The 19,313-nt window shown below is 44.8% G+C and overlaps 1 protein-coding gene across 1 annotated transcript in view; it reads left to right on the top strand.

Annotated features, from left to right (window-relative positions):
• efcc1 (EF-hand and coiled-coil domain containing 1) overlaps nucleotides 1-19,313 on the top strand; it is a 98,352-nt gene that overhangs the window by 67,025 nt on the left and 12,014 nt on the right. The window contains exons 2-6 of the mRNA XM_070894710.1: nucleotides 1,234-1,379; nucleotides 4,389-4,524; nucleotides 6,751-6,916; nucleotides 17,687-17,845; nucleotides 18,123-18,192. Coding sequence (XP_070750811.1) covers nucleotides 1,234-1,379; nucleotides 4,389-4,524; nucleotides 6,751-6,916; nucleotides 17,687-17,845; nucleotides 18,123-18,192 — 677 coding nt within the window. The remainder of the gene's footprint in view (nucleotides 1-1,233; nucleotides 1,380-4,388; nucleotides 4,525-6,750; nucleotides 6,917-17,686; nucleotides 17,846-18,122; nucleotides 18,193-19,313) is intronic.

Raw genomic sequence — 19,313 nt, forward strand, 5'->3', positions numbered from 1 at the left:
ACAAGAAGACACATTTACCCTATCTCTTTTGGAATCCAGTCACAAAGGTGAAAGGGTTAATTACTGATCCAATACACCATCCAGTGCCCTATTGAACAGCTCATATGTTTATTCGATGTTGCATATTGCATGATAAGGATATCAGCATTGCTGTAAATAATTAAGATCCCAAAACATTATATAATCTGCACCTCCTATACAACTCCAGAAGCTGCCTAAGTTGCTTCACTAGAAGTCTATTTATATGCTGCGATTCTTGGCAAGATGTCTTGTCTTGTGTGAAAATGATTGCCTTTTCATAAACGCAGTGCGAGTTTCAACAAGCAATATCTCACCAACAAAAGCTGATGCTCAGTAAACAATTTATTTTTAACTAAATCATGGGAGAGAAGTTTTTGTCTCACCAAGCTTCACTGATTATGTCTTTAGATGGGAAAGAACAAATTTCCCTATAATTAAACCAATCAATAATAAGTGAACAATTCTGGGCAAGTCACCAGGGTGCACCAGAAAGTGTAGGGTTATTTTTACTTACGACATTTGTCAAAAAAACTACAACTCCCACAGCTAGTAAAGCACGTAAGTTTGATAAGACCAGCATCTATCGACTTGGATTTTAGCAGAAATATTGTGCAGACAGCTATGAAGTAGCGATTCCAAATATTTAGTGTCCAATAAGGTACTGTTTCTCTCTACCATTATTGCATTCTCAGTGGCTTTTATTTTTTAAATTTCACAGCCAGTGTTTTGCTGGTTATAATTCATAAGGTGATACTTAGGCCATTAGGTGCATTGTAGCAAACAAGTTCCAATGAGAAGTTAAAACTGTACCTATTGAAGCTGCTGAAGAGGGACTTTGCGATGTGCTGCTATTGCCATGGTACCTGGGAATGTAACTAGTGACAAAAGCAGCCAGATAGTAATGCTAGAGAGCAGGTTTTTGCACAAAAGTTAAAATCTATAAAAAAAGGGCAGTTTAATAAAGCTACATTATATTGAATGATAATAAAAATGACAATATTTTGGATTAAGCAGTGTTTTTGGCTCAATGCTGTTTTCCAATTCTTCTTTGACATATTTAGAATTTAAGTTACTGGTGTTAGATGGTCAGGCAAATAAGTGTATTTTCAAAGCAACAAAAGCAGTTATGGTCAGAAAAGCTAAAGAAAAATGATCAAAGTGATTTTAAAAGGATTTGCTTCTTTTTCATTTACATTTTTCTTTTTCTTACAGGTCAGAGGTCATGAAGCTTCAATTCCTGCAGCCAAACACTCCAGAGCGGAGGCCTTCTCTTGCATTGTATGAGTGGAAGGGTTGTTTACCTGTGCACCAGGAACGTAGATCCCCAACAGGAGATACAGAAACATCAGCTTATAATAGTAAGAACATTTGGAGATTGTGATATTCAGATCGGAACCTCTAACATGCATTATATTATACAGCTTCATTTTTATTTCATCCCATCTGCTTTTCATATTTATTTTATTTCACTACAGTATTTCAGTTTTACTTTAGTTCTTCTACTTGCTATATTTTTGTGATCATTTAAAAAGATGTTCCTCATTCACACATATGGATGGAAAAGACTTTCATCCTCCCAGTCTGGACCAGAATCAAACCCAGGGCTGAAGATTAAATATCATTGTTGACCCTGTTGCACCACCTGAAAAGTATTGTAAAGCAAGTACAAGGCAGGCTGCCCGATAAACTGTTGGGCAAGTTTCAAGAGTCAGTTGGTAGTTTGATAAGGTATTTATCCAGAGTTGGTTTGTTTTAAAATGTTGCTCCAAGTACATACCTCCGAGGGGATGGTTTATCTCCTTATTCTATTTGATCTATTTGTTTGTTCTACCTTGGCTGTACCCTCTCTATTACACTAGAGAGAGTACAGAGGAGATTTACGAAAGATGTTGCCTGGACTGGAGAATTTTAGCTATGAGGAAAGATTGGAGATGCTGGGTCTGTTTTCTTTGGAAAAGAGGAGGCTGAGGGGAGACCTTATTGAGGTGTATAAAATTATGAGGGGCCTAGATATAGTGGATAGAAAGGACCTATTTCCCTTAGCAGAGGGGTCAACAACCAGGGGGCATAGATTTAAAATAACTGGTAGGAGGTTCAGAGGAGATATGAGGGGAAATTTCTTCACCCAGAGGGGGGTCTGCAACTCACTGCCTGAAAGAGTGGTAGAGTCAGAAACCCTCACCACATTTAAAAGGTATTTGGATGTGCACTTGGTGCCGTAACCTATAGGGCTACGGACCAAGAGCTGGAAAGTGGAATTAGGCTGGATAGCTCATTGTCGGCTGGCACAGACACGATGGGCCGAAATGGCTTCCTTCGGTGCTGTAAATTGCTATGATTCTATTCTGTTGTTGGTCTTCTCAAATTAGGGTATTATCCTGCATTTGTACTTTGAGTGGGCACCGCTGAATGGCAATGGAGCAGTGATGCTGCTTGGCCAATTTCCAAAACACTATTGATAGGCCCACCAAGCTCTGCCATCCTCATTTCAATGCAAGAACTGGTTGGCAGTGCAGTATGTTAGGAGCTAAATATTTGCAGTCTGGTCTTATTTGCCTTGTCTGTGCAATTTCTCTCTGCATTCATGCACCCAAGCCTAACCTGCAGAATCTGCAAATCCAGTTACCATGGCAACAGAATCACACCACAAAGTTCCACTCCAACAGATTCAACAGGTTATCGGCAGCTTACTGTTGTTGTGCTGCTGCTTTCATCATTACAACTTATAATACCATACCTGGCACCTAACAGCCTGAGTACTACCTTGTGAAGTATTTCCTGTGCATGCGCACTCCCTACTGACAGTATTTTGCACTTACAAAATAGACAGAAGCATCTGACACTAGGGTCTCATGGGTGAGACTCCAGCCAATGGTGGGAGCTTTCGTACACCTGATTTTGAGGTCTTATCTCCACTGGTTTGATTAGCACCAGAGAGATTGCATACCTCAACACGTGAAGCGGGGAAGAGAAAAAAATAAATTTGGGAACAAAAACTTTGCATGAACTTTGGATGCAAATCTCCTCTGTGATGGCAGAAGAATGGACAATAGAGATAAAAACATCCAAACAAAGAAACATTATCAAAATCCAGTGAGACAGCAAATGAACCTGTGCACAAGTCGGTACAGGAATCATGGTACAATGGGAAATATTTCCTTTTTTAAGAAGGAGAAATGTTTCAAATTACAGTTGGGGTGGACATTGCACCTGTTTATTAAGGGTAGACTGCATCTAATCAATTCACACATATGGATTTTAAAAAGTCAGTGCCTGCTCTGCATACCATTGTAATCGAATTAATATTTTGCATGGTTAAAATACCTAGGAGGAAATAATGGACTTTGTAGTCAATTCAAAAGGAGTGAGTGTCAACATTCATTCTTGGGAAAATTGGGAATAAGGAGCTCAGGATTGTCTGAAACTAATAACTGAACAACAAATGTTCAAGACAAGAGCCAACTAAGTTTAATTTATTACTCTGGTGATTTGAAGGTTCACACCATTAAGATTGGTTGTTTTTATTGACTGGAGAAATGCTACGAGTACTGGAAGCTGCCTGTAGTCTGCCCTTTGGACAAAGAAAACTAGGTTGCTGTTACTATGTCATTATATTCAGAGGCAATGGTGCAACAGAGATCAGAAGATTTCAGTTGCGAGCACTTCCATAGTAGACTTTAAGGTTTAGAACAATTCAATTTGTTTTTTTATTTGTATTAATCCAGCCAAAAACCTTTGCAAATACACAGCGGAAATGCATGTGTAGCAGATTAATGATTAACAATCCGTATTTATGTGGCTATGCTAAAGTTTTAAAGTGCTGGAAGTGTGAGAAACAGTCATAACCATTGAAATTGATCCGGTTTAAAAAATGAAAACCCACAGACCTGTGTTAAATATGATCAATGCAGAGTTTTACTCACAATTGAAATAGACAGGGCTAGGTCCTAATACATTAAGTTATTAGATTGCAAAATGCACAGACTGTTTCATCATATAAAATCTGTTAAAACAACAGTGTGTAAAGCTGGGTTGAATTATCATTGAGTCCTGCCTTTGCTTTTCTCCTGGTAACTATCAGTCAGATTATAAGGAATATTATTCACTTACATATCTTAAATAAGTTTAGATATTTTTGACACGTGCGATATCATATAATGAGCAATCATCACGTTATTGTAATGTATTTAACACATGAACAAAGTCTGATTAGTTTATGTTTATCAATAGTTTATATTCTTGCTTGTAATTAATTGTGAAAGAATAGTGCAAGAGCATTTCCAGAGAATCACTCCCTGGTACTGAAATGTTACTGCACTTCTAAAAGATTAAATGGCATAAAACTTTTGCTTCTCTGCGTCAACTAGTTGAAGAACAACTGTTCCGTTCAGTCGAAGGACAGGCTGCCTCAGATGAGGAGGATGAAAAGTGGACTGAAGATCAGAAGAGTCAGGTGAAGGAAGTGAAGAAACTTCTAACCAGGCTTTGTTGCTGTGGGAATGGGTGAGCAGAGATTTTAAGTAGTTGAACTTTCAGGGGGCGTAATTGCTCCCTTTTATAATCCCGTTAGCGCCTCCAGGGAACGCTAACAGGGCACAAGACACTTTTTGCCAGGGGGAGGGGGGCGCTACCGCCTCCTGGGAAATTGCCCGGGAGTTTGCGGAGGCGTGCCCCGGGCCGCCACACAACTGACGACGACATGATCGCCATGTGCAGCGACCCTTTACCACCCTGCGGAGGAAATTGCGGGTCGCGAAGCTGGCCGACATCTGCTCTCGGGACGCTCCTTAAAGGGAGCCCACCAGTGCCCTGGGCTGCCAACTTTTTTTGTCGGCCAACTCTGGGGTCGCTCAACGATGGCTGCTCTATTGTGGTCCGGGCCGCCATTGTGCAGCTCAGCACACCATCTTAGGCACCGGGCTGCTGGCCCGGTCGCATGCTGCCTTGGTAGCCTAGTGGAGGCCATCAGAGGCCTTGCAGTATTTGCAATAGACCTCCCCTTTAATCAAAGGGAAGGGGCGTTGAAGTGCACCAGCGCTACCCAGAGCATCCACATAGCGCTTCCTTCAATGCCCCAGTAGCGCCCTGGTTACCGCCCCCAAATGAAGTGGAGCTTTCGAGATTGCGCTCCACTTACTTTCAGGGGCGGTAAGGCCAATTCCGTGGCGGGGGCGGGACTTTGCCCCAGAAGGTTACCGCCCCCAATCGGGGCACAGAGCAATTTCGCCCCCTGAGTAACTCAGGCACGTTAAGTATCACATTACCAACCAGTTGTCAAAATCTAACTGAAGAGACAAACTTCTCAGTTTCTGAGCAATCAGCTATCTCTCATATCCTCCAATCCCATTGATTAGGCGATTTCAAATCTCCCTAATTTTTTCAAATGGATTACAGGTAAATTATGCATACCTGCACAATGTAGCTTGTGATTCTGAAACAGCTATTTAAGATGAGGACAGTTTCATTTCTTGATGTAATATATGCAAAGTAGTGAGTAAAACTTTCTGAGGAGTGCAAAATCCACACTGTGATCCCACTACTACGAGGAGATCTAATGGAATATTTTTCACCAAATGTCAAGATGAACAATAAATATATCAGATGAATGTAAAGAGTATAATATTTAACCTGAAGCTGGAGACTAATATGATTAAAAACAATAGATTCTTTCTTACAAAATAACAACTATTTGGCTCTGTTGTTGATACCTTCTCAGGTTCAATGTCAACTGTCAGTCCTGTAAGCAGTGTGAGAGTCTTACTTTTATGAAAGGCGAGGTAGTTGTGGTACGTTCCATTCCTGAAGAACATTAATGAATCAGTTAGGTTTTTAACAACAACCTGACAGTTTTCATGGTTATTTTTCCTGAATACTACCCCACAAACTACCAATTTCAATATTTGCCATGGTGGGATTTAAACTATTGGTTGCTAGTCCAGTATTATAACCACGAGACCACTGGGCCCCGCAGGTCACAGCTGGGAAGAGAGGAAACTTTAATCTGCTTTTTTCAGACCTTTCTCTCAGAAATTGGAGCAGTGCTTCAGTTAGATTAGTATATTGTGTCACTTATTCCCCATATGCAATATTGGGCCATAATTTGCTGTGGCAGGGCAGTGAATAGAGTGGGTGAATTCAATACCAAATCATGCACAGAAAGAGAAGTAGGGAGATCAAAAGAAAGATTGGATTAAGAGAGAGAGAAAAGAGAAACAAAAAAGGAAAAATTTTTTTAAAATTATTTAAAATATTACATTTTTAAAATCTGAAGGAATGAGACTCTACACTTGTAATAGTTAATTTTTTAATGCCAGAGAGGTTGCTTGGCAATAATTAACATTTATCAAGTCGTTAAAAGGATACTTAGACTGAAATAGATAAGACCTAACTTTCTGTGGCGACTTTAGTTTGTATCTACCGCGCAAATACATCAGCTTCACGCCATTCAGTGTCAGGCAGCGAGATGCAGTTTTCGCAAAGCTAATGGCATCTTGGACAACAACGTTTGGATTTCCACATTTAACCGCACATGTGACCTCGCCTGAAATTGCTGTAGCATTTGCGTATAGATAACGGCAAATGCCAATAGCTTCATCGTTATTTTGACATCACATTATGGCCCACTGCATAACTTCACTTTTAAATGAACAGGTTTTATTTTTAAACTGTGTACATACACAACACGTTTTGCCTGATAATAGTCTGTTGGTACATGTTATATTTTCACAGTTGCGATGATAAAACTGTTAGAAAGTTACTGTCAGAATTCGGGAACATAAGGAGTGATGAGAGCAACAGCGCAATTCTGGAGCTGGTTGAGAAAGTGGCAAAATTGAAGGAGCAACTGGAGTTAAAGGAATATGAAACCCAGCAAATGGAGAGTGACATGGATCAGGTGATCTGATGCATTTCTTTCATGTCCACAAAAAGCACATTAGTGACAAAAAATTAAAGGAGTGCTCTCTTCATTAAAAAGTCTTTGGTAAACTTTTCTGTGTTTGTACCAACACATGATGCATGTAAATCGTGTCAAGCACATCATTTTCATGTGAAGAGGGGGCATCCATATTTGTCATTGTCATAGAAAGAATTTAGGGCCCAAGTTTCGGGCTGCGCCTAGAACGGCGCAGCCCCGACCTGGACGCTTATTTTTCACGCCACAAAGTGCGCCTAAAAAAAACTTACAGATTCTCCGGCTCCCTGCTGGTCCTCTGGAGTCGGGCGCGGCGCAGCACGAGCTGTGGGGGGCGGAGCTAGGTCCCTGCGCTGAAAACAGAGCCGGGACCTCTGCACATGCGCGCTACAGCGGGCGCGCATGTGCAGTAGCTCCAGGCGCCCAAAACTGTGTGGGAGGGGCCCAAAGCATGCAGCCCCTAGCCCTGGCCGAATGGCCTCATTGGGGCTGCGTGCATAAAGCTGCCTCCCACGTCCAGCTCCTGCTTCCTCCCGAACCGACTCGACTCCCGCTTCACCCCCCCCACCCCTCCGCCCCCCGCCCCCGGACCGGACCCGACCCCGACCCCGAACCCGACTCCCGCTCCCCCCCCTCCCCGCCGCCCCCGGACCATACTGGACCTGACCCCCCGGCCTGGACCCGACCCGCGCTCCCCCCCCCCACCCGACCTGACCTCCCTCTCCCTCCCTCCCTCCCCCCCACCCCGTCGACCTGAACTGAACCGACCTCCCTCCCCCGCCCCCGACACGAACCGACCCGACCTCCCTCTGCCCCCACCGCCCCCCCCCGACCCAAACCGAACCGACCCGACCCGCGCTCCCTCCCTACCCGAACCAACCCGACCTCCCTCCTCCCCCCCCCCCCCGATCCGACCCGTGCACCCGACCGCCCCCCCACCCCGGACCGGACTCGCCCCGACCTCTCTCCGCCCCCCCACCCAACCCGCGCTTCTGACCCCGACCCGTGCTCCCCCCGACCCCGGACCCGACCCGACCCAACGCCACCTACCTGTAAATCTGGTGCTTGGGGAAATTGATGGGATTGAAGGCCGATAAATCCCCAGGGCCTGATGGACTGCATCCCAGAGTACTTAAGGAGGTGGCCTTGGAAATAGTGGATGCATTGACAGTCATTTTCCAACATTCCATTGACTCTGGATCAGTTCCTATCGAGTGGAGGGTAGCCAATGTAACCCCACTTTTTAAAAAAGGAGGGAGAGAGAAAACAGGGAATTACAGACCGGTCAGCCTGACCTCAGTAGTGGGTAAAATGATGGAATCAATTATTAAGGATGTCATAGCAGTGCATTTGGAAAGAGGTGACATGATAGGTCCAAGTCAGCATGGATTTGTGAAAGGAAAATCATGCTTGACAAATCTTCTGGAATTTTTTGAGGATGTTTCCAGTAGAGTGGACAAGGGAGAACCAGTTGATGTGGTATATTTGGACTTTCAGAAGGCGTTCGACAAGGTCCCACACAAGAGATTGATGTGCAAAGTTAGAGCACATGGGATTGGGGGTAGTGTGCTGACATGGATTGAGAACTGGTTGTCAGACAGGAAGCAAAGAGTAGGAGTAAATGGGTACTTTTCAGAATGGCAGGCAGTGACTAGGCAGTGACTAGTGGGGTACCGCAAGGTTCTGTGCTGGGGCCCCAGCTGTTTACACTGTACATTAATGATTTAGATGAGGGGATTAAATGTAGTATCTCCAAATTTGCGGATGACACTAAGTTGGGTGGCAGTGTGAGCTGCGAGGAGGATGCTGTGAGGCTGCAGAGCGACTTGGATAGGTTAGGTGAGTGGGCAAATGCATGGCAGATGAAGTATAATGTGGATAAATGTGAGGTTATCCACTTTGGTGGTAAAAACAGAGAGACAGACTATTATCTGAATGGTGACAGATTAGGAAAAGGGGAGGTGCAAAGAGACCTGGGTGTCGTGGTACATCAGTCATTGAAGGTTGGCATGCAGGTGCAGCAGGTGGTTAAGAAAGCAAATGGCATGTTGGCCTTCATAGCAAGGGGATTTGAGTACAGGGGCAGGGAGGTGTTGCTACAGTTGTACAGGGCATTGGTGAGGCCACACCTGGAGTATTGTGTACAGTTTTGGTCTCCTAACTTGAGGAAGGACATTCTTGCTATTGAGGGAGCGCAGCGAAGATTCACCAGACTGATTCCCGGGATGGTGGGACTGACCTATCAAGAAAGACTGGATCAACTGGGCTTGTATTCACTGGAGTTCAGAAGAATGAGAGGGGACCTCATAGAAACATTTAAAATTCTGACTGGGTTAGACAGGTTAGATGCAGGAAGAATGTTCCCAATGTTGGGGAAGTCCAGAACTAGAGGTCACAGTCTAAGGATAAGGGGTAAGCCATTTAGGACCGAGATGCGGAGGAACTTCTTCACCCAGAGAGTGGTGAACCTGTGGAATTCTCTACCACAGAAAGTTGTTGAGGCCAATTCACTAAATATATTCAAAAAGGAGTTAGATGAGGTCCTTACTACTAGGGGGATCAAGGGGTATGGCGAGAAAGCAGGAATGGGGTACTGAAGTTGAATGTTCAGCCATGAACTCATTGAATGGCGGTGCAGGCTAGAAGGGCCGAATGGCCTACTCCTGCACCTATTTTCTATGTTTCTATGTTTCAATGGGGATGGGCCCTGCCCGAAGTCTTGGGCCCAGCCGGGCCCGGCCCGGCCCGGCCCGTTCAGTCTCCCCCCCCCCCCTTTCTCCTTCCCCTCCCTTTTCTCCTTTCCCCCCTTTCTCCTTTCCCCCTTCTCCTTTCCCCCCCTTCTCCTTTCCCTCCTTTCCCCCCTTCTCCTTTCCCCCCTTCTCCTTTCCCCCCTTCTCCTTTCCCCAACTTCTCCTTTCCCCAACTTCTCCTTTCCCCCCTTCTCCTTTCCCCCCACTTCTCCTCCCCCCCTTTCCCCTTCTCCTCCCCCCTTCCCCTTCTCCTCCTCCCCCCCTTCCCCTTCTCCTCCTCCCCTTCTCCTACTCCTCCCCCCTTCCCCTTCTCCTCCCCCCCTTCCCCTTCTCCCCCCCTTTCCCCTTCTCCTCCCCCCCTCCCCCCCTTCTCTCCCCTCCCCCTCTGCCTCCCTCCCTCCCCTCCCCCTGCCCCCCTCTCTCTCCCTCTACCCCGCTCCTCCCCCTCCCCTCACTGTCAGAAACACAGACACTGACAGACAGAGAGAGAGAGACACAGACAGACAGACAGACAGAGAGATAGAGACACTGACAGAGACACACTGGGGGGGGGGTGGGGGCATCCCAGCACGCTATTGGAGGGCTCCCGGTGCTGCAGTCGGTAAGTAGAAAATGTTTTATTTATTGATTTTTAAAAAAATTATTTCTTATAAAATTTTTTTGATTGATTTATTGGTTGATTTATTGATGTTTTTATCATTTATTATTGATGATGGCTCTTTATTTGTAAAACTGAAGTGTTTGATGTTTATAAACTTCCCTTTAAACCCCCCCCCCCACCATTCCCTACATCTGATTTTCTAAAGTGTAGACAAGGTTTTTTCGAGCGTACAAAAATCTTCACTTACTCCATTCTAAGTTAGTTTGGAGTAAGTTTTCACTGCCGAAAGTTTGAAAACAGGCGTAAGTGGCCGGACACGCCCCCTTTTGAAAAAAAAATTCTGTTCCAAAGTGAAACTGTTCTAACTGACTCGAACTGGAGTAAACTAAATGCCGAGAATTAAAATTTCTAAGATACTCCGTTCTACACCAGTTGCTCCAAAAAATCAGGAGCAACTGAGGCCGAAACTTGGGCCCATAAAGTGGAGCAGGATTATAGCTCCTGGATATTTATATACAGGACCAATTTTAATGATTTTAGTACACTTTTGGTGAGTTAGAATTCTATGCAGTCTTGTGAAAGACATTAGAAATACAGATAATCTCTAAGTTAATAAAAGTAACTGCAGAATTCTACATGGGATTTGCATCCAAATTACTACGACAGTGTACTGATTTCCAGCAAGCCCAGGGCATGATTATCTGTATAACATTTCAGAAGATTGATATGTACTGAGCTACGAAATCTCTCTGAACACCAAATCATCCTGTTCAAGTTAAACATTAATAATACAGAAAACTCAAACTTACCCTCAGGCATGGAACAGTAACTGTTTCAAGTGGTTATTTTAATAGATTCTCATCCTGGTTAGCTTATATTCTTTTAAAAATCAGAAGTCATGCCAAAAGACATATTCAGCACCAGGTTATGTTAGGATATTATCACTACCAGAAAACCAATTTTCAGAGATCAGACAGATCTATCATTACTTTGAGAAAATGTACCTCCCTCCACCTTAGACTTATTTGACTGAATACTTAAACAGTTTAAAAATAGCCATACCTTGGCTGCTGTGGCTCCAGCCACAGACTGAAACTGCTTGCCAACAATGATCATGGTTCTGGTGAAAGACAGAGCCACCTGTATTAATTATTTTAATTATTTATTTAAAAAAGACAACTCTACACCTGAATCTAAATGCCTTGAAGTAGTGACTGTGTAAAACACATCTTAGCCCAGTTGTATGAAATTCTTTGGTCACAATTTTAAATGGATTAGAAATTTCAAGCAAATATGTTAGTTTTTAATGTTGCAAAGTGTGATTTTATGCATGCCAGTTATCAGTTTGACACTGACGGTCCCATTTTGACCCTGCTCTCCTGCAGGTACCACTGCCAAGCTCCTTCCTGCATGCATTTCTGCTGTGATTGATAGCGTTATGTATGCAATAAAGGTACAAACTGAGTACAGTTAAACTGAACAAGGTACAACCTTGGCTCTGCTTTATTATGGCCCAAAGTGCCTGACTCACAAAATGGCTGGCCGTTTATACCAGAGCAGCACCATGTGCGTGCTACTCAGTGGCCTCCAACAATGACACCATCTGGTGGCTACAAACAGCATGTACATACATGACAAAAGCCCCCTCTGAGATCTTATCGCAGGTTGAGACGGTCCGGTGCTTTACGCTCCCAGGTTGACCGTCTCAGTTCGATTCCGGCTGTGGGTGGACTGTGCGGAGTCTGTTGTGGCTGGTGGTTGGATGGCTGACTTATTGGGGTGGCAGTGGCCATGTCAGGAATTGCAAGTCCATTTTTATTGAACAAGTCCGTGATGGAAATTCCGGGTTCACTGATGACCCTTGAGTCCACTGAAGACTGCTGGTAGGTTGGTTGGTCGTCGACGGTTTCTTCATCCGACTGCTCTGACTCGTCTGTGTGCCTCAGCTTTGTTTGATCCATGTGTTTCCTGCAAGTTTACCCATTCTTGAGCTTAATAACAAATACTCTGTTGCCCTCCTTGGCCATGACCGTACCAGCGATCCATTTGGGACCTTGACCATAATTCAACACATATACAGGATCATTAACAGAAATCTCCCGTGACACAGTTGCGCGATCGTGATACCCTTGTTGACTCTGTCTTCTGTATTCAACATGATCACTTAAATCTGGGTGTACAAGAGATAACTTGGTCTTAAGACCTCTTTTTATCATGAGTTCAGCAGGCAAGACCCCTGTGAGTGTGTGGGGTCTTGTCCTGTAACTCAGCCGTATGCAAGACAAGCGGGTCTGCAGTGACCCTTGGGTTACTCTCCTCATGCTTTGCTTGATAATTTGTATTGCACGTTGTGCTTGCCCGTTGGACGCAGGCTTGAACGGTGCTGACCTTACATGTTTTATGCCGTTAAGTTTTACAAACTCCTGAAACTCCTGACTGGTGAAGCACGACCTATTGTCGCTTACCAATATGTCAGGCAGACCATGTGTCGCAAACATGACATTGAAATTCTCTATGGTTACCATGGACGTACTGCATGACATGGTTATGCATTCTATCCACTTCGAATAAGCATCCACCACCACTAAAAACATCTTGCCCAGGAAGGGACCTGCAAAATCTACACGGATTCTGGACCAAGGTTTGGATGGCCAGGACCACAGACTCAGCGGTGATTCCACTGGTGTTTTGCTGAGCTGCATGCAGGTGTTGCACTGATGCACACATGCTTCCAGCTCAGAATCAATTCCTGGCCACCATACATGGGACCTGGCGATGGCCTTCATCATCACTATACCAAGATGTGTGCTGTAACTCACGCACAAAGTTCTCGCTCCCTTTCTTAGGCATTACAACTCGATTGCCCCACAATATGCAATCTGTTTGAATAGACAGTTCGTCCTTGCGACGAATGTATGGTTTGGCCTCCTCGCACATTTGCTTAAGTATGACAGACCAATCCCCTTTGAGGATGCAAACCTTTACCACCGATAATTTCGGGTCCTGGCTGGTCCAGGTCTTAACTTGTTGAGCCGTGACAGGGGTACCTTCACTCTCAAAAGCATCCATGATTAACATTAGATCCACCGGTTGTGGCGTTTCCACCTCCGGTGTGGGCAATGGCAACCAGCTCAAAGCATCAGCACAATTCTCTGTGCCAGATCTGTGGCGAATGGCATAACCATAGGCAGATAATGTCAGCGCCCACCTTTGGATGCGGGATGAACCTTTGCTCTCGGAAAACAACAAAATGAGCGGCTTGTGATCTCTAATTCAAACCGCAGACCGAACAGGTATTGATGCATCTTTTTAACACTGTATACACACACTAAAGCTTCTTTTCCTACCGTACTGTAGGCTCTTTCTGCTTTAGACAAACTTTTGGATGCATACGTGACAGGTTGAAGCTTCCCCAATTCATTGGCTTGTTGTAACACGCAACCAATTCCATATGACGATGCGTCACAGGCCAAAACTAAACGTTTACATGGGTCATAATGTACCAGCAGCTTGTTCGAGCAAAGCAGATTGGTGGCTTTCTCAAAAGCTCTGTCTTGCACTGCGCCCCACACCAAGTTGTTGCCTTTTCTCAATAGCATGTGCAGTGATTCAAGTAAGGTGCTCAATTTAGGTAGGAAGTTACCAAAGTAGTTGAGTAGACCCAGGAACAAATGCAGCTCCATCACGTTCTGCGGCTTGGGTGCATTCTTGATGGCCTTGGTTTTCACGTGATGCCATCAGCGGCGATTTTCCTCCCGAGGAATTCGATCTCCGGTGCCATGAAGACACACTTCGAGCGTTTAAGTCTGAGTCCCACTCTGTCCAAACGCAATGGAACCTCTTCCAGATGTTCCTTGGAGTCACGACCGGTGATCAGGATGTCATCTTGGAACACGACGGTTCTGGGAACGGACTTCAGTAGACTTTCCATATTCCTCTGGAATATCGCTGCAGTCGAGCGAATTCCAAACGGGCACCTGTGATAAATAAACAGTCCTTTGTGCGTGTTAATGCACGTATGTCTCTTCAACGTCTCGACCAACTCCTGCGTTATACAGGCCGATTTCAAGTCCAGTTTTGTGAACGACTTCCCTCGGGCTAGCATCGCAAACAAGTTATCAGCCTTCGGTAACGGGTACTGATCTTGTTTCGAAATCCTGTTGATCGTAGCCTTGTAGTCTCCACAGATTCTGACCGTGCCATCACTTTTCAGCACAGGAACAATGGGGCTGGCCCATTCATTAAAATCGACCGCTGATATGATCCCTTCACGCTGGAGTTTGTCCAGTTCAATTTCGACCATCTCCCTCATCATATACAGCACTGTCCGAGCTTTATGATGGACGGGTCTTGGATCTGAGTCCACGTGGCTCTGCACCTTGGCTCCTGTGAAGTTGCCGATACCGAACAGTGAGGGGAACTTGCTCAAAACTTGAGCACATGTATCTTCCTCCTCCGACAGCGCCTTTATGTCGTTCCAGTCGCATCTGATTTTCTCCAACCAGCTCCCGCCGAGCAGCGTTGGGCCATCGCCTGGAACAATCCACAGCGGTAACTCGTGAACCGCATTATTATACGACACATTAATTCGTGCACTGCAAATCACCTTTATCAGTTCTTTGGTGTACGTGTGCAGCTTGGCGTTAACAGGGCTCAGCCTGGGCCTCACAGCTTATTAAATGCCCTCTCATTCATGATTGATTGACTCGCCCCTGTGTCCAGTTCCATCGATACCGGTATCTCGTTAAACTTCACATTAATCAAAATTGGTTTACTCTTGGTTATGAAAGAGTACAGTCCATACACTTCCTCCTCTGGCATCTCGGATTGCATATCCGGATCTGCGCTAGTCTGACTCTCATCCTCCACGTGGTGTGTCGCAGCTCGCTTGCTCGTCTGCGGACACTTGCGCTGGAGATGCCCCACTCTCAGGTAGCCTTTGTGACTATATTGCTTAAATCGGCACTGCTGGTGCCGATGATTTCCCCCACAACGCCAACACGGAGAAGTCGGGTACATTCCCGCTGGTGGACTTTGGGCAGCCACAGATTTCGCGAACGCAGCCGGATAGGCCCTGCCATGTGCCGCTCTGCCGAACGACGAATCAGTCGCATTTGCAGTACTTGCCGAGGTTCGGTTCTTCACCGATATTTGCTTTAGTCTCCTGTCCATCATCATACATGATTGAGCGATCTGGATGGCCCTTTTTAAATCCAATTCTTCCACCGCCAGAAGTTTGCACAGGATCACCTCGTGGTTGATACCGATAACAATGAAGTCCCACAGCATGTCTGCCAACACCGTCCCGAACTTGCACGGTCCCGCTAGACGTCTCAGGTCGGCAATGAATTCCGCCGCGCTCTGGCCCTCCGATTAAACATGTGTATAAAGCCTGTATCTCGAGATGATGATGCCGTCGTCTGGCTTAAGGTGCTCCCGTACCAATATTCACAACTCCTTGTACGTTTTCTCTGTTGGATCACTAGGCATGAGTAGATTCTTTATCAGACCGTAGATCTTTGAACCGCACACAGTGAGGAACACGGCCCGGCGCCGATCTGCATCGTCGACCCCCTTCATTTTGTTGGCCACGAAGTACTGGTTCAAACGGCTCACAAAGTCTGCCCAATCTTCTCCCTCCACGAATCGCTTTAAAAGTCCAATCGTGTTCATTTTGCAAACAAAGGTTCTCATATTCTTGCCGCCAAATGTTATGTATGCAATAAAGGTTCAAACTGAGTACTGTTTAACTGAACAAGGTACAACCTTGGCTCTGCTTTATTACGGCCCACAATGCCTGACTCACAAAATGGCTGGCCTTTTATACTCGAGCAGCACCATGTGCATGCTGCTCAGTGGCCTCCAACAATGACACCATCTGGTGGCTACAAACAGCATGTACATACATGACAGATAGTGCTATAAATTGTTGCTGGGAGTTCTGACAGGTTGGAATTTCTGTTCATAGTATATAGCACCGCCAACCGTAGCAACAGTGCGAGCAGGTAGGAGCTGTGAAGCAACATTCAAGGGATGGGGAAGCAGTGGTACTTGAGGGGTGGAGGAAGACAAGAGCAATGCTTTAGGGGAGAAGAAAGAAAAATAAGCCAGAATTACTTGAGGAAAAGGGAAGAGAGATATCAGCAGCACTGGAAGGAGAGAGGGAAACCAACAGCACTAGGGAAGGGGAGACAGGATAACAGAGAAACTAACAGCACTTGAGGGGAGAGAGAGAGCGAAGACAACAGCAGCGGAGGAGAGAGAGAAAAAGGAGCAGCACCGGAGGGAGAAGCCTGCAACATTTTCTGCCCCCATCTACACAACTTACCGTGCCTCCTAACTTAACGTAATCTGCAAACTTGGATATACAATTCTCTATTTTTCATCCAAATCATTAATATATATGGTGAAAAGCAAAGGCCCAAGAATAGATCCATGGGGAACATCACTTATCACATCCCTCCAAACACAGAATGTTCATTTTATCTCTACTCTCTGTCTCCTACCTCCCAACCAATTACCAACCCATGTCAGGAGGTTACTCCAATTCTGTGCATTTTCATTTCTGCTAATAATCTCTTGTGATCAAATGTCTCTGTAAGCCCATATAGACAATATCTATAGACACTTCCCTATTTACTATGCTAGTGACCTCCTCAAAAAATTCAACTAGATTAGTCAGACATGAACTACCCTTCACAAATGCATGCTTTCTTTGATCAGGTTATACTTGTCCAAGTGCTCAGTTACCCAATCTCTGATGATAGATTTTAGTATCTTCCTTAAAGCTGATGTTAAGCTGACAGGTCTGCAGTTATCTCGTTTCTCCTTCTCTCCCTCCTTAAATAATGGAATTTTCAAATCCAAAGAGACAATTTCTGAATCTAGAGAGCTTTGGAAAATGATGCCTAATGCATCTTCATTTTCTTAAATCCCATTTTTTTCCTCGGTTACAATTTTGTAAATATTAAATCCACTAAGTTCCTCCCCTTAGCTTATTTTTAGGATCCCTTGTACCACTGGTATTGTATCCCGTTCCCCCACTGAAAAAACACATACAAAGTACTGATTTTACAAGGCAGTGATTTTCTTATAGTCTGAACTGCCTCCAATGAGTCTTTAATGAGCCTTTTCCAATAAAAATTAAATATATATATATCACTCACTTACAGTTACAAAATTCAATCCCCAAAGCACAAAGTAAAAATCCAATAATACCAGTTAATAAAAATGGAATTCCTGTTATTGAATCCTGTAACTGCTGTTGTGTCCTAAAAGACATAAACACCCCTATGTTTTAAAACAGTGAATCCTCTGACTCACCATGGGGCATGCCATGGGAGATCTACTGTGCAATTTTTAAATTTATAATGGCAGTATTTTCCCATTTGTGCTTTTCAGCTGAAGGGGTCCTTGCTGTGTGAGCTACAGCGCAAAGTGGATGAGACAGAACTGCTTCAGATGGAGCTGCAGATGTTAGAGACAGAGAGAGTACGACTGTCACTGATTGAAGAAAAACTGATGGATGTACTACAGCTCCTGCAGCAACTACGTGACCTTGTAAGTGAATGATGCTCTGACAGCTTTCAATAATTTAATGCAATGGGCTCTTATGATAAGGAAAAGCTCATTTCCAATTGTACATTAGCAGCGATTGATGTTTTTTAATATGTCACACTTCAGAAAAGAGATAGGAGTTTCAGCCTGCGTAGAAATAAATGCACGGCAAGGTTAATAAGAGTGACTAGCAAGGTATTTAAGTGCCAAATTGTTAATTAAAGTAAACACATTTTCATTTTACAGTGTAATCAATAAGAAGTTTGTTTATTTTATCTAGAATGTGTCTAGGAGATCGCTAGGAAAAATCTTGCTCAGCACTTTGGAGTCCTGCAATAATCCTCAGCATGGTGAGTAAGAAAATTAAAAAATATATTTCCAGTTCTCCGCTGTCCTGGTGGCACGTACAAACAAGTACAAGAATACTCAGTTGATTTATTGGTCAATAAGACATAAAGAACAAAAAAAGTCAGTGTATCATTCTGTGTGGTGGAGGAGAGAAGGGACATGTAGCACATCTGATTAAATGGGGAGGACTCAGTCAAGACAGATAGGACAAGAATATTTTTGGCAAATAATGGAATGAGGGAACACCACACAAATGTTAAAGTCTGAAGGGTGTTCTGTCTACACTGGTAATACCAGTGGTGTCAGGCCAGACCCAAGAGAACATAACAATAAACTATGGGGTGGAAATTGGGTCTTCTGCTGCCCCTCTTAGCGCCCCAGAGGGGCGGCAATGGCGGCGGAAAGCAGTTGCGCCCGGGCGGCCAGCTCCCAGCGCCCCTCCGGGACATTCTGTGCCGGTGTCAACAGGGGACGGAGCAATACCGCCCGGGAGAGGCGAGCCAGTGTGCAACGTCCCTGGTTGCGACACCAGCTCGATTTTTGGATCATGCTCGACCTGTAGCGCACCCTGGTGGGAATGCCTGTGAAAGTTCCAAGCTGTTGCGGCTGCAGTGAGGTAAGTAATGCTGACCTGAGGTAAGTGTGATTATTTATTTATTGTGATTTATGTTGTGGTGGCGTGAGCTATGTATTGGGAATGTTTTTGGTGTTTTTTTTTCCCCCCAGCCTTTATTACGGCGCTCCGAGGCTCGTTCTTTAGCTCGGGATTTACCCTTGCTCAGCCAGCCTAGAACCCTAAAAGAGACGTGCAACGCCTCCCTTAGCGCCCCGCTCCAAACTCCAGGCGCAGCTGATGAATTTTGCAGCGGCAGACGCAAACCATTTGGCGCTGTAAGACTTACCGCTCCACCCGGGACACCACCCCAGCTGAGGCACGATCAAATTTTCACCCCTATATACTTAAAAGTCCAATGTTAGGACACATGTGCAGTGCATGGGAAAATTGTTTGTCACAGTCCAAAATATCATACATGCAAAGTCCCTGCCAAGTTTCATCAAAGAGGTTATATAGTCACTATATGCTGATAGCCAGGATTGTTATGATCTGGAATGCACTGCCTGA

This window comes from Pristiophorus japonicus, chromosome 12 (genome assembly GCF_044704955.1).
Source record: "Pristiophorus japonicus isolate sPriJap1 chromosome 12, sPriJap1.hap1, whole genome shotgun sequence".
NCBI classification, from domain to species: Eukaryota; Metazoa; Chordata; class Chondrichthyes; family Pristiophoridae; genus Pristiophorus; species Pristiophorus japonicus.